We start from the raw sequence: 15210 nt of genomic DNA, 5'->3' as shown, positions 1-15210 counted from the left end.
GTGCAATATATATGAAACTGATTCTTCTGTATCCATTGTGACATTTTCTGAGGCCAGTGTTGAATTTTTGAGATTATTAAATGTGTGCTTTAAAAAATGGACATTATGTGTGAAGTACAGGAATCACACAGGTAGATCAAGTTTGTTGACTTGTGTTGTCCAAATTTTCTATAAGCATACACATTTTTTTTGTTTGCTATGAGAATTTATAAGCTTAATATAATGAAACTTGACAAACAGCTCTAAACTTGTACTTCTGTTAATTCTGTCAGCTGTTACCTTATATAGTTAGTGGTTGTGTAATCATGGGCATATGAGGTCCCGAATGTTTCATGTTATCAGTAGATTTTAATTTTATCTTTATGGAATATAGCTCTTTTTGATTTGAGAAGTTCTACTTTTTCTATTTTTTAAATTAGGCTGGCTTTGATTGTTTCTTGTTCCTTAATTGCATTATCAGATTTTTATTTCTTTAAGCTTTCAGTAAATTGTTATTTTATAGTCTGATAATTTCAGTATCTGGAAATCATTGTCTGAGAGAAAGAGGGAATCTAAGGCTGTTGTTTCTTTGGATGCCCATCCTCCATAGTGTCTCTTTCCCTCTTCCATTTGATACTATTTGTTATAATCTTATGTTTGGACATCCCAAGTTCCTGGTAGAATGTTCGTAACGTGATAGATGCTAAATAAATAATTGCTGAATAAATGAATCACAATCAACCTGTTCACATTATATCTAGGAAAGTGGCTGGTGAAGAGGCTTCCCACCTGAAGGAGTGTTTGCCTTCATAAAGCACTAAGAGGCGCTAGGAACCTAGGTCACAAATTTGAAACTTGAGGAATTGGAGGTTATCTGTGGAAGGTTAAGGAGCCTGGGGAATGTTAGGAAAAAAAGGGAAATTCAGGGAGCACACCTCTCTGCAGAAAAGAAAGATGGAATTGGAAGAATTAGCTAAGAATTGGTTTCAGTCGAAAATGATGATGATGGTAATAAAAACTTTAACATATAGGCGTTAAACAACGGGTTCTTCCATTTCAGTTTGTGTGTGTTTAATCTTTTCACTGGTTAGACTGAAGAACTATTTCTGACCTTCCTTTGTGGCTAAACTAGATGTGATTTGATCCTTTACAATTCGAAGGATTGTAGCCATATGAGCTACGAAATTTCTTATCTCCTTTCAAGTAATGTACTTTTTCCCCCTACCCTTTATTTTCACGGTCTATTTCTGCAGCTTGTGTACAATAGGAAACATTGTACTCGGAATTGTATGGATGACCACAGTTCGTTTATTTCTTCTCAGTTATTCCTTTCCCTGTCCCTGGTCTAAAATCTAGATTCAGATGTAATGATACTGCTTTCAAGGAAGTATAAACGGGCCTTGCAAATAGGAGACAGAACTGTGCCTCGAGCTTGGCATCTTTGGTAATTTCAAAACACTGGCGAGAGTGACTTCTAGTTTTTAAAATTAACAAACTAGTCTGAATTGTTATAAACGAAGCAGAATTTATTATTAAAAGGTTAACTAGATTAAAAAATTGGCCTGATTGCTGGAAAACTGTCACAGGTTATAAGAAAGTAGATCTGGAATCATTCATTTGCATGCAGATGAACCAATCAGCAAGTGTGAAAGTAGGCCTTTATTTGCATAATGTTGCCTACAAATTCGGTGGCGCGGACGCCATGTTACTTCTTCTCAGAAGAAACTGCAGTCATAATGCCGGATCCAGCCAAGTCAGCTCCGGCCCCGAAGAAGGGCTCCAAAAAGGCGGTGACCAAGGCGCAGAAGAAGGACGGCAAGAAGCGCAAGCGCAGCCGCAAGGAGAGCTACTCGGTGTACGTGTACAAGGTGCTGAAGCAGGTCCACCCGGACACCGGCATCTCATCCAAAGCGATGGGAATCATGAATTCGTTCGTGAACGACATTTTCGAGCGCATCGCTGGCGAGGCGTCGCGCCTGGCGCATTACAACAAGCGCTCGACCATCACATCAAGGGAGATCCAGACTGCCGTTCGCCTGCTGCTGCCCGGCGAGCTGGCCAAGCATGCGGTGTCCGAGGGCACCAAGGCTGTCACCAAGTACACCAGCTCCAAGTAGATATATTTGTAGTAACAATCAAACCCAAAGGCTCTTTTCAGAGCCACTTCACGTTTTCACCATCAGAGCTACGCACGCCGTTCACTTAGTATTTAGAATAACACGTATTTATCAAAGCACTTAGGTAGCCGGCTTACTGCCTACTCTTTCTACCAACGGTTTCGCTTACAAAGGTCCCCAGCAGCCTAACTGAACGTTGGCTGAAATAATCTGCTAACCCCAATTCTTAGAGCTCCAGGTTATCTTGATAAAATTTGTACAGGATGCTCCGTTGGCTACTATGGGCACTTTATGAATCTCTGATCTTGGTGATAATGTAAACCGTCACTCTGCGGAATTAGAGAGGCAACAGTTAGCTCTGAAAATCCAACTCTCTAAACCGGAACTTCGTAAGTATGACGTTGCGGGTCTCTGCCTTAATTCTTTTGTGTGGCTCCAGGGCTTTCCTCCTAGCTCAGTCAGTAAAGACTATGCCTGCAATACAGGAGACATGGGTTCGATTCCTGGGTCGGGAAGATCCCCTGGAGAAGGAAATGGCAACCCACTCCAGTATTCTTGCCTGGAGAATCCCATGGACAGAGGAACCTGGCGGACTACAGTCCAGGGGGTCGTACGAGTCGGACACGACTGAGTGACTTTCACTACTACTACTACCTCTAATTCCTTTTACTCCCTCTCGCCTACTCCAAGCCCTTTGCCTAGGGCTTTCGAGTTCTGACTAAGCATTTTATCTTAAGATTCTTTACATGTTTGGTGGCTCCATCTCTCCAGTAAGGGAAAAATAGTTATTTTTTTATTTTATCTTCCTCCTGGATTTTAAAGAGGCTCTCGTCATTTCGATTTTTTTTTTTTTCTTAATACAATCTTATCCCAGTCTCCTGACTCGTTTTACAAACTAGACTTGCAAAATTCACAGAATTCTGTGTTCAGCCGCCTCAGTCTTCTCACTGGTGCGGCCACATACTAGGAAACCTGTCTCTTAACAATCTCCAATCCGTCCGGTCACTGCGATCTTCCGAGCCCATACCCCTATCCTGCCTCCAGCCCTCCCCGCGCTCAGTTCAGAAAAGGCAGCGATCCTGGTGACAAAGAAGAGGGGTCCTCAGGGCCGGCTCAGAACGCAAACAAGAACTGTGGATGTAAAGACGCTTTTTAACGTTGTGAGCCGAACACCGAGGTTTGAAAGCCTACGATTTATGCTCAAGAGAATAAATCCCGAAAAATGAAAGGCAGGGCTCTTCCTCATTTCTCCGGAAACTGCAAGGTAGAGGCGTCCTTTTGGAAGTTAGGAATGAAGGGTTCAGTTGAGGGCACCTCACCCACACATGGAAATGACAAATCCACCCAAGAACAGCTATTGTTTCCTTTAGAAGCAATCCTAGGCGGCCTCCCTGACCAGTCTATCCGAGCTCCCTTTTATTGTCTCAGAAAGATAAAAAAATAAGCACAAGGATACAAACAAGTTTATTTTCAGGTTGCCAAATTACAATTGCTTTTGGATTGATTCTGATCACCTTGCTTTGAGTTTGAGGTGATACTGAAACTCTTCTGTCCATAGTGAATTTGGTTTCTATTCCAGAGTCACCGTGGGGGGCTTTATGTTTCTTTTTTTTTTTTTTCTTACCGGCTCACAGCCTTTGCATGATCTCCCATCTCACAGAAATCAAAAAATCTTTGCTATGGCCACAAGCCCTGCAAAGTCTGGCCCTCATCTCTTTCCAACCGAAACTCAAAGGATTTTTTTTTTTTTCCTCTATTTTGTTTTGTGTTTCTTAATTGTTTTTTGGTTTTGTTCCCACCACCCTCCTTCCCCTACACCCTTTAAACTGTGGGCCTCTCTCTCCAGCCTCCAGGCCTCTGCAATTTTTGTTTGCCTGAAATGTTCCTGATTCCACATCCATCCCCAGAATATACACACTTTATTGACCAGCAACTCCAATTTCAGCCTAATGACTACATTCTTGGGGAAGCTGTACTCCACTGTTTAAGGCTCTCAGAGCCACAAACAACTGGCTGAATACCCACCTTCACCCCCCGCCCCCCAATTAATCAATACTGAGGAACTTGGGTGGAATCAGAACCCCATTCCTGAGCCTAAGAGGGGAACTCTGCTTTCCCTGGAGCACAAGGCAGAGAGAAAGGGAGATGTTAAAAAAACAGATTGTATTAGTAAAGAAAGAGGGCAAATGACCTTTGAGATGGCACGTGCACGGCCTGATGTAAGAACCTTCTAGACAGATAGAAGGTACATACACCAAGTTCATTGTACATTCAACTCCCAAGAGGTGAATTATGTACTGAACCTACAAAGAACTTGAGTATGCATCAGAATCACCCAGAGGGCTTGTTAAAGGATCGATAGCTGGCTCCATTCCCAAAGTTTCTGTTTCATTAGCTCTGGGGAGATGTGAGAACTCGGCTTACAAAAAAAGTGCCCAGCAAATAAAGATGCTCCTTATGTGGTAGGTTTTGAGAACATCTAATATATGGTGAAGAACAAGCTAACACAGGAGTTTCTGGGGGATGAAAATGAGTTTATGGCCTGGAAACAACTCTACTTAGGACTGAGTCCCATGTGTGGCCATTATGTTGTTACCTTCTATTTTGGGCCATCATATTTGATTGATGTAGGCATCTCCCCACCTGGATTAATCAGATTTGTTTTCCTAAAATTGAAAACAGGGACTGAAGAAAAAGGTGTAAGTGTTCAGTAATTCCTTAAATATAGTCAGCAAATTTAACTCTAGAAAGTTTTTTTTTTAATTATCTGGAATTTTTTTTTTTATGTTTACATCCAAAAGAACTTCTATTTGTACACTTTCAATTTCTTAAGAACATATATAAACTACATTTGTTGAACATATATATCAACATATTCCTAGGTTGTTTCACTCAATCCTCACAAAAATACGAAGTTACTCCTACATTACAGATAAGGGAACAGTGATTAGTAATTTGCTAAAGACCACAAATATAGAAAATGGTTATTCAAGACTTCAAGTGTATGTCATCATGGTTCAAATGCCACTTTCTTTTTCTCTGTGTCTCTTTGATGTTATGAGAAATAAGAATACCAATACAAATAACAACAGCCAAAACATAGAGCATTTATCATGTGACAGGCACTAGCCAAAATATGAAGTACTATTTAATGTCATTCACCCCCGAAACTATAAGATAGGAATTAATGTTATCTCCATCTTAAGATAAGGAAACAGTCATACAGAGGTTTAAATGACTTATCCAACGAGAGAGACAAAGAATAGCATCCCTGTGTACAAGGTTTCCTTCTCCTTTTTATCTCTGAAGAGAGGTATTGAGATTGTTTCTTGAAAACCTAATAAACTATTTATTCAATGACAGATTATTAAATATTTAGACTCTAAAAAGAGCCAACATAATAATGACTTTGTAAACGTGTACAGTGTGCTTAGTTGCTAAGTGGTGTCCAACTCTGCAACCCCATGGACTGTAGCCCACCAGGCTCCTTGGTCCATGGGGATTCTCCAGGCAAGAATACTGGAGTGGGAACATAAACCTGTATTTTTATATGAAGCACTTATATCAACTTTAATGAAAGGTTAAGAGAAATCAGTAGCTTTGGGGATGGGAGGACAGTTCAGAGCAGAGGCAAGTCAGTCTGTCTCCATCCCACTTTAAAACTTAAGATAGAACCCCAAGTACTTTCTCTTTATATATATAAAATCTATAGTCGATTTACAATCTTGTTAATGTCCAAGTAGTTTTCTCTAGAATTTAACAGGCTTCAAAATATTTTATGATCAAACATTCCCTCTTATTGTTATATCCGAGAAGGCATGCTGTTTTTAATATTTTCAGTTCAAAAATGCCTATCTAGATTTTTTCATCTTCCTAGCATCAGACCCGGAGAAGGCAATGGCACCCTACGCCAATACTCTTGCCTGGAAAATCCTATGGACGGAGGAGCCTGGTGGGCTGCAGTCCATGGGGTCGCTAAGAGTCGGACACGACTGAGCGACTTCACTTTCACTTTTCCCTTTCATGCACTGGAGAAGGAAATGGCAACCCGCTCCAGTGTTCTTGCCTGGAAAATCCCAGGGACGGCGGAGCCTGGTGGGCTGCCGTCTATGGGGTCGCACAGAGTCGGACACGACTGAAGCGACTTAGCAGCAGTAGCAGCAGCAGATCTTTTGTTTCTAGACGCCTTTCAGCTTTTCACTAACGGCTTTGCAAAGTGTCTACCGCACTGAGCTGGCCTCCTCACTACTACCCGCTACATATACATTAACCTGAGGTTACGGATCAGCTCTGCCGGTCTGCAAACAGCCTGAAATGCAGGGGGATAAAAGCGTTAAGATCAATGTAAAACTATGGACTAGAAGCAGTAGCTGCCTAAACACCTTCGTACTACATCATAAAGCGCAAAACTCTTTCAAGTGAATGGATAGGTGGCCCTGAAAAGGGCCTTTGGTTTTACTAGGCTATGCCAAATGGCTGCCTGGAACTTAGCCGCCAAAGCCGTAGAGGGTGCGGCCCTGGCGCTTGAGCGCGTAGACCACGTCCATGGCGGTGACAGTCTTGCGCTTAGCGTGCTCGGTGTAGGTGACCGCGTCTCGGATCACGTTCTCCAGGAACACCTTCAGTACCCCGCGAGTCTCCTCATAGATGAGCCCAGAGATGCGTTTAACACCCCCACGGCGAGCCAAGCGACGAATAGCGGGCTTAGTGATGCCCTGGATGTTATCTCGCAGAACCTTACGATGGCGCTTAGCACCACCTTTTCCAAGGCCCTTTCCGCCTTTACCCCGTCCGGACATTATTCAGCCGCCAATCGAACAACCACAACGAACAGGGTTAACTGCGCCTTTTATAGTAACTGAACGGACCTGTTTGAAAACGGCAAGATCAGGGGCGGTAACCATATCCAGTTCCCGCCCTTCGCTTATTTGTCGCTTGCTCACAGCTGTAGCAGCTAGGTAAGGAGCCTGCAGCGACTGGATCGTGGAGATGGAATAGAAATTCTTTTTCCTATTTATGGGTACCTGTGTTTGTGCTTGCATACAAAACGGGCAGCAATTAAGTGAGGCAACAGTTCATACACTTTCCCCAAAGAAGCCTGATACTTGTTTTTCAGACTTCCTAGAATAGGAAATAATCAGATAACACATGCTACTGTTCTTTATGAAGTGCTTTATGGATTTAAGCAAATCCATTGAGTGCTACGCTGGAGATTTATAAATATGTATATGCCAAAGTGAATTAAAAAAAATTTATTGGGCTGTAAGCCTAAGATTTGTGGTATGATTATAAATTAATTTACAGACAGGTTGTATCTGGCATTATATCTGTAACCACATTCTATTTCTGCAAGCCGGTGGCATTACTCCAGTCAAGCTCTGGAGACAGCCTGCTCCACATCCTGGCTTGTGACCTTGAGCAGTCTACACATTTTTTTTTCTTTCCTTTTAAATGTATAAGAAAGTGTAAATTATAGAGCACTGAAATTTAAAAGAGAATACAACTTTTTAAAAACATCTGCAATTACTCGGCATTATTTATTATGACATATTACAGTATCCTGGCTTCTCTCAACTCCTCCACTCAAAATTCATGCCCCTAAAGTGAAAGTCTAAGTAGTTGATTTACTAAAACCTTCCTTTGAGGATTCCACAAAATAACATATAAAAATTTATAAGTTTGTTTTGTTTTGTTTTGTTTTAATGTGTTAGTTGCTCTGTCGTGTCTGACTCTTTGCAACCCCATGGACTGTAGCCCACCAGGCTCCTCTGTCCATGGAATTCTTCAGGCAAGAATCCCGGAGTGGGTAGTCTTTCCCTCCTCCAGATCTTCCCCACCCATGGATCAAGCCCCAGTCTCCTACATTGCTGGTGGTTCCTTTACTGTCTGAGCCACCAAGGAAGCCCACATAAAGATTTAATGAATAGTTAAATACTTTGAGCTCCAGATGACTTAGGTTTTTTTTTTTTTTTTGGTTTTTCTCCATGATCTGTGAGGAGGACCAAGTTTATCAAAGCTCTATGGTCTGTGAGGACAACCAAGATTATCAAAGCTGCTCCATGAGTTTACAATGCACAGAAACAAATTCCAGAATAGAGTTCTTAACCTGAGACATATAGATGGATTCAGATCATTGTATAGAACAAAAACTCCAAGTTTATTTTTATTATACTACAACCAAACCTTAGCATTTCCTCCTATTCTGAATGCAGGCAACAAACAGTATGGGTGACAGGACCTGAGCTATATTCATATCAAGTCGCAGTTGCAGCTGTCAATCTCCATCTCTCATATTGTTTAAATATATTACACCTTCTAGACTTGGTCATATGGGTAATGTTATTATGTAATGAATTAATAAAGAAGAACACATGCATACCTCACCAATTTGGATTTTTTAATAAATTTGATAATATTTTAATACAAATGTTTTCCTTTGTAATCCTATGTATATTAACATAAGCACTGAAAAGCGCTCTGGAAAGGGGCTCATAAGCTTTATCAAAAATACAAAGACATTCATGGCTGCTTCAAAATAAACATAATATGTTAAAGACATAGTTTGAGGAGTGAAGAAGAAAATCAAAGCTCTTTTTACTTTTTACCATCAATCTATTTCCTAGTGAACAAAAAGTATAAGCTATAATGTTTCCTATAAACTTATATCATTGATTAAATAATAAACATAGTAGTGAATATAAATGCTTTTAAATTTTCCTCTCTTAAGGGAATTATGTACCTGGGAGTGCTGTGTATGTGGATATTCCTTAATTCTGTTACTTATATACTTTGCCAAATTTATCTACCAGAAGCATGACAGAACTCAGAACTCAAGAGCTTGTGAACATTTTAAGAAGTGATCCTTCTTAGTAAAATCAAGGTAAATGAAATAATTTTTAAAACCCATAAAGCAGTCTTTACATGGATCTTCTCTGTCATCAGCTAGTGCAACACAAGCCCAACTATCATGACACGATGATCATTGGTTATCGCTTTTGCCATTTTCCTAGACAAATTTTGAATGCCTAAAATCTCCAAATTAAATAACCCTCTAAATAGCCATAAGAAGCTACGATAAAACTTTTTCAAACTAAATAATGACTTTTCTTATCAGATATTGCTACTATTCCAAGGAGCCTTTACTACAGCTTTTGGAGAGAAGTCGTGAAAGAGTCTGTGTTACTTCTCCTCATATGAAACAGATTTTTGGGTTAAGTCGCAATAAGAATCAAGCCATTGTTGAAGGCATGAAAAGCCAAGAATCTATAGAATATCACTTGAGAGCATGTTATTGAAGACACATAGAGAAGATTTGTATTTTAGACGAAAATCAAAAAGTTGTCCCTCTGAACTCTGAATCTGCATGAATGTCAGGGGCTTTTGAAACACGCTTTGAACAACGTGATAAAAACTGGAGGAAGTAACCACAAAAGTCTCAAACCTTGAGGTGTCCTGGTTCATTGTAGAATATACTTGATGTGATGCCTCCACAGGGAATTTTTTATTTTTTGCTTTCTTGAATTGTAACAAACACAATTCCGGGATGGAGCTGAGACTAGGTTGCTGTCAAGCTGAAGACAGCTGGGAACCAATCAGCGCGCAGTGGCGTTGTGTGTATAAATAAGAGACGCTCAGAGGTCTGCCTACTCAACTCTGAGACTTTACTTTTTTATTGTTAGGTAACCAAAGCGACAATCATGTCTGAAACTGTACCTGCTGCGCCTCCTGCTCCTTCTCCTGCGGAGAAGACACCTGTGAAGAAAAAGGCCCACAAGTCCACTGGTGCCGTGAAGCGCAAGGCGTCCGGGCCCCCGGTGTCCGAGCTCATCACCAAGGCTGTCGCCGCCTCCAAGGAGCGCAGCGGCGTGTCTCTGGCTGCGCTCAAGAAGGCACTGGCGGCGGCCGGCTACGATGTGGAGAAGAACAACAGCCGCATCAAGCTGGGTCTCAAGAGCCTGGTGAGCAAGGGCACCCTGGTGCAGACCAAGGGCACCGGGGCTTCCGGCTCTTTCAAGCTCAACAAGAAGGCGGCCACCGGGGAGGCCAAGCCCAAGGCGAAGAAGGCTGCCGCGGCGGCTAAGAAGCCCAAGAAGGCTGCCGGGGCGGCTAAGAAGCCCAAGAAAGCCACGGGCGCAGCCACCCCGAAGAAAACCGCTAAGAAGACCTTGAAGAAGACGAAGCCTGCTACTGGGGCGAAGAAAGTGGCCAAAAGCCCGAAAAAGGTGAAGGCAGCCAAGCCCAAGGCGGCCAAGAGTCCAGTCAAGGCTAAAGTTCATAAGCCCAAGGTCGCCAAGCCTAAAGCGGTCAAGCCGAAAAAGGCGACCCCCAAAAAGTAGGGGAATTTAGGTTAGTTTCTTAAAGGCTCTTTTCAGAGCCACCCAACTTATCTTATTAAAGAGCTTGTAATACCTCTTTTACCTGGGAGGCACAGGGGTTTCGGGGTAAGTAGTTTCTGTAACCTCGCAATGGAGATAGATACCAGTACACAGCTCTTTCACAGAAAGAGTGGTGGCTCTGAGAAGAGCCTTTGGGTTGAAAATTGATACTTAACAGGGGAAAAACATCTAGGCCCTCTCCCCGCGGATACGGCGGGCAAGCTGGATGTCCTTGGGCATGATGGTGACCCGCTTGGCGTGGATGGCACACAGGTTGGTGTCCTCGAAGAGCCCCACCAGGTAGGCCTCGCACGCCTCCTGCAGCGCCATCACGGCCGAGCTCTGGAAGCGCAGGTCGGTCTTGAAGTCCTGCGCGATCTCGCGCACCAGCCGCTGGAACGGCAGCTTGCGGATCAGCAGCTCCGTGGACTTCTGGTAGCGGCGGATCTCGCGCAGAGCTACCGTGCCGGGCCGGTAGCGGTGTGGCTTCTTCACGCCGCCGGTGGCCGGCGCGCTCTTGCGGGCCGCCTTGGTGGCGAGCTGCTTGCGTGGCGCCTTACCGCCGGTGGACTTGCGAGCGGTCTGCTTAGTACGAGCCATGACAGATTTCCCAAAAGCAGCTAACTGATGGAAAAACGGAGCCCTGCCCCTTTCTACCAGTATATATAAAGAGAGTCCCGTTCTGATTGGACAATTGTTCCTTATGGCTCGCAGTGAAGGTATTGGTAGACAAGTTCACTCCCCCGATGACGTAAGCCTTCTTTTGAATGGCTGTTTCAACCCTTTCTCGCCTCCGTCTCCTTATGCCATTTCTTTACAATGTTCTGTGGCTTTTCTCCGCAGAATTTAACACAAATTATCACAACGCTTAATGCTGTTCGTGGAATAAAAATTTTAAAATTTCGCACCTCAGACTGGCTTTCTTTTGATCAATTTCTGAAAAGGCGTATTTGCCTGTGATTGGTCGTTATTTTTATATCCTCATTCAAGTTTAGTAAGGCTAATTTTGCATCAATTTCTACATTTCTCTTTTTGAACTCTTTTAACAAAATAGTTTCCTTTTATTTTCTTTTTTATATTACAGTTAAGATATGTATTGGTAGATTATATTATCTATAAATTCCACCTCAGTATAGGAAACGGAGTGGTTACAGTATTTGTTCTAAAAAGAGTGCTGGATGTGTTAGGATTGAGAACCATCACTTTAGGAGTTCAGAGATCATATGAAAGCAGAAGTTGGAAAGAAGCCTGAAAACTTATTGCAACTCCCAAACCAGGCCCCCTGAACACACCCTCCTCTAACTTCCCCATAAGACCTAAATGGCTTTCCCTTGGCAGTTACTGGATGGGCTCTTGCAGTTCATTCCAAGCCATCATATACAAGTGTCATTTTTTTGCTTAAAGTGAGAGCTGTGGCGATAGGAGAAAGGAATCCCTAGAATTACAGTACAGTGTATACTAATGATATATAAATATTTCAGATTTTACACCCATATAGGTTGTGATCCGATTATATCTCTAAGATACGGGGAAAAGGGAGAGGAAAGACAACACCTTCTGGAAAGACATAACACCTTTTAGAAACTATTATTAAGGAGTCAACTACTATCAGTTCAGTTCAGTCGCTCAGTCGTGTCCGACTCTTTGCCACCCCATGAATTGCATGAATTGCAGCACGCCAGGCCTCTCTGTCCATCACCAGCTCCCGGAGTCTACCCAAACACACGTGCATCGAGTCAGTGATGCCATCCTACCATCTCATCCTCTGTCGTCCCCTTCTCCTCCTGCCCCCAATCCTAGCCAGTATTAGGGTCTTTTCTAATGAGACAACTCTTCGCATGAGGTGGCCAAAGTATTGGAGTTTCAGATTTAACATCAGTCCTTCCAATGAACACCCAGGATTGATCTCCTTTAGGATGGATTGATTGGATCTCCTTGCAGTCCATGAATCCAGACTGGGTTAACAGTGAAAAGTGTGGTAACTACATCCCAGTCTGGATCGTCTGGTTACCTCGACCTCAAATGAAAGCCCAGGTCTCAGTCTCTGAACTCCTCTTCCTAGAAGATGTGAAACCCAAATATGTTAGATATTCTATCAAAGAAGAGGATTTTGTCTTCACAGGAAACAAGCTGCTTTATGAAATATACAGCAACCCCAAACCACAGACATATTGGGGCCTGTGCAGGCTTCACTTCTTATTAGAGATTCTTAATATTTCTTTGTACAGAATTTTTGAGAATGCACTAAAACCATTAACCCTGAAATAATTTCACACTTCCTATTGTATTAACCCAAGTGTAACTGTTTGCTCCTTGAACTCAAGGTGACCCTGTATTAAGCCCTACCTAAATGAATTTTAGCTCCAGGCTATACAGTACTGTATGCTTATTCACAATTAATTAGAGCCCAGCTTAGTAGACAAGCTATTAAAAGCGAAAGTGTGAATTGCAGATCAATTTGTCCTATTAGAATGCAAAACAATTCTTTTCAACAAGGGGTAGTGCTAAAGGAGTGGCTTTAACAACCTGTAGGTCACTAACTATATCTCCATGTCAACTTTCAGTATCTACTCTTCATTATCTTATTGCAACCCTTTTCTCAGGATTTACAACCCTGAGGACCTGCTGAATTGACCAGTTTAAGTTACTTGTTAGACAAGGCTTCTGTAGATCACATACTTACTTAGCAGAGGAGGTTTTTTTTTCTCTAACTTTAAACTGAGTGATTGGTTTGGCGTTTCCAAGTGTAAATACGGACATCAATAATTCAGCACTTCCAAGATGGACAAATTGTACTAAAAAAAGCATTCGGCTTAAAGAAAATGTAAGCCCTTTTAATGAATACGTGGGTGGCTCTGAAAAGAGCCTTTGGCTAAGACTGAATAGTCAAGGAACAAGAACTTGAATATTCCAGTTTACTTGCCCTTGGCCTTGTGGTGGCTCTCCGTCTTCTTGGGCAGCAGCACGGCCTGGATGTTGGGCAGGACGCCGCCCTGAGCGATGGTGACTTTGCCCAGGAGCTTGTTGAGCTCCTCGTCGTTGCGGATGGCCAGCTGCAGGTGACGCGGGATGATACGGGTCTTCTTGTTGTCCCGGGCCGCGTTGCCCGCGAGCTCCAAGATTTCGGCGGTCAGATACTCTAGCACCGCCGCCAGGTACACCGGCGCGCCCGCCCCGACCCGCTCGGCATAGTTCCCTTTGCGAAGCAGACGATGCACTCGGCCCACGGGAAACTGAAGTCCGGCACGCGAAGACCGGGTCTTGGCCTTAGCCCGAGTCTTGCCACCTTGTTTTCCGCGTCCAGACATTTTAACAGTCTAAACAGACGGAAAACCGAAAGAAAAGAAAAAGGAACACCAATTCTCTTAGCAAATCAGAGGCAATTATACTTATAAGCCGAATTGTAAATTACACAGTTTGATTGGCTAAAGTGTCTTAAACGTAGCAACCAATTAAAAACGAGAACTGATGGCACATAATTTGCATATCGCCACACTAGCTAGCAAAATTTATCCAATCAAAGTGCAAGATTTTACATACCATCTTTGCATACTACTTCTACAAGTAACTGGACCAATGTAACACTAGCACACTGTTTTTTCTGGTTGGAGGTTGTATTGTTTCTTAGGTATGCCTGAACCAGCCAAGTCCGCTCCGGCCCCAAAAAAGGGCTCCAAAAAAGCAGTGACCAAGGCCCAGAAGAAGGACGGCAAAAAGCGCAAGCGCAGCCGCAAGGAGAGCTACTCCGTGTACGTGTACAAGGTGCTGAAGCAGGTCCACCCGGACACCGGCATCTCGTCCAAGGCCATGGGCATCATGAACTCTTTCGTCAACGACATCTTCGAGCGCATCGCGGGTGAGGCGTCGCGCCTGGCGCATTACAACAAGCGCTCGACCATCACATCCAGGGAGATCCAGACGGCCGTGCGCCTGCTGCTGCCTGGGGAACTGGCCAAGCACGCGGTGTCTGAGGGCACCAAGGCGGTCACCAAGTACACCAGCTCCAAGTAACCCCAACAAATAAGCGTTTTTCACGTTTGATTTCAAAGGCTCTTTTAAGAGCCACCCACTTTTTCAGTAGAAGGGTTGTAGTAACTACCGATTGCCAAAATTGGTTTTTCTTTGCATTACTTTGCTCAAAGGAGCTTGTTGCCCTGTGGTGCTAACACCGCCAATACACAGATCATGTCCTTTTACTTTTGGTCAGTAGTAGTATGGCTTTTTTTTTTTTTTTTTTTGCTTTCACTGCTCACTATGGCTTCAAGGCTAACCAAGTGTGGACATGAAAGTATCACCTGAACTGGTGTGATAGTGTGCCTTACAAACTGAATTCATGAAAAGGGCAACTTTAGTTTTACAATGCTTTTTTATCAGTGCAAGGTGGGCTTTCCAGGTCCCTAGTGGACAAGGTGATCGGAGAGTACTGGACGCAGGGCCGACCGGTTCCAAACACCAGACCAAGCTGCATGCAGTGGGGGAGACATGCCCACTGTGGGCAGAGCCTGTGACAGGCTGACCAGGGTAAGCGAGGAGGCACCGCTGTCTGCTGCAATCTCTCGGGGGCTAGTGTAAGCATATATTTTATAGGTTAGGAGATGCGATTTGGTGAGGAGCAGCACCTGCTCACAGCCCAAGAACCAGGCTCACAAGAACTGCTCACACCAGCAGCCCCACCTCAAACCCCAAATTTCCAGCCAGTACAGCACCTGGGAGGCAGTTCTGGGCCCTTTCCAGTCAAG

The 15210-nt window shown here is 43.4% G+C and overlaps 6 protein-coding genes across 6 annotated transcripts; 3 read left to right on the top strand and 3 right to left on the bottom strand.

Annotated features, from left to right (window-relative positions):
- The first annotated feature begins 1715 nt into the window (after positions 1-1715).
- Positions 1716-5592, top strand: LOC145516650 (histone H2B type 1-H). Its single transcript, XM_081518016.1, has one exon. It carries the CDS (start codon positions 1716-1718, stop codon positions 2094-2096), a length of 381 nt encoding a protein of 126 aa, XP_081374142.1. The 3' UTR covers positions 2097-5592.
- A 991-nt stretch (positions 5593-6583) lies between these two features.
- On the bottom strand, positions 6584-6895 carry LOC145516649 (histone H4). Its single transcript, XM_081518014.1, has one exon. The coding sequence runs from the start codon at positions 6893-6895 to the stop codon at positions 6584-6586; it is 312 nt and encodes a 103-aa protein (XP_081374140.1).
- Positions 6896-8472: 1577 nt separating this feature from the next.
- LOC145516836 (histone H3.1) lies at positions 8473-11071 on the bottom strand. The gene has a single exon (XM_081518554.1). The coding sequence runs from the start codon at positions 11069-11071 to the stop codon at positions 10661-10663; it is 411 nt and encodes a 136-aa protein (XP_081374680.1). The 3' UTR covers positions 8473-10660.
- LOC145516835 (histone H1.3-like) lies at positions 9794-11383 on the top strand. Its single transcript, XM_081518553.1, has one exon. It carries the CDS (start codon positions 9794-9796, stop codon positions 10430-10432), a length of 639 nt encoding a protein of 212 aa, XP_081374679.1. The 3' UTR covers positions 10433-11383.
- Positions 11384-11530: 147 nt separating this feature from the next.
- On the bottom strand, positions 11531-13823 carry LOC145516837 (histone H2A type 1-like). The gene has a single exon (XM_081518555.1). It carries the CDS (start codon positions 13777-13779, stop codon positions 13387-13389), a length of 393 nt encoding a protein of 130 aa, XP_081374681.1. The 5' UTR covers positions 13780-13823; the 3' UTR covers positions 11531-13386.
- A 278-nt stretch (positions 13824-14101) lies between these two features.
- On the top strand, positions 14102-14482 carry LOC145517409 (histone H2B type 1-C/E/F/G/I). The gene has a single exon (XM_081519759.1). The coding sequence runs from the start codon at positions 14102-14104 to the stop codon at positions 14480-14482; it is 381 nt and encodes a 126-aa protein (XP_081375885.1).
- The last annotated feature ends 728 nt before the right edge of the window (positions 14483-15210 follow it).

This window comes from Giraffa tippelskirchi, chromosome 8, assembly GCF_054371585.1.
Source record: "Giraffa tippelskirchi isolate mGirTip1 chromosome 8, T2T-mGirTip1v1.2.pri, whole genome shotgun sequence".
Lineage (NCBI taxonomy): Eukaryota > Metazoa > Chordata > Mammalia > Artiodactyla > Giraffidae > Giraffa > Giraffa tippelskirchi.
Note: the sequence above shows the minus strand (reverse complement) of the source record. Positions and strands in the feature narration are given on the sequence as shown.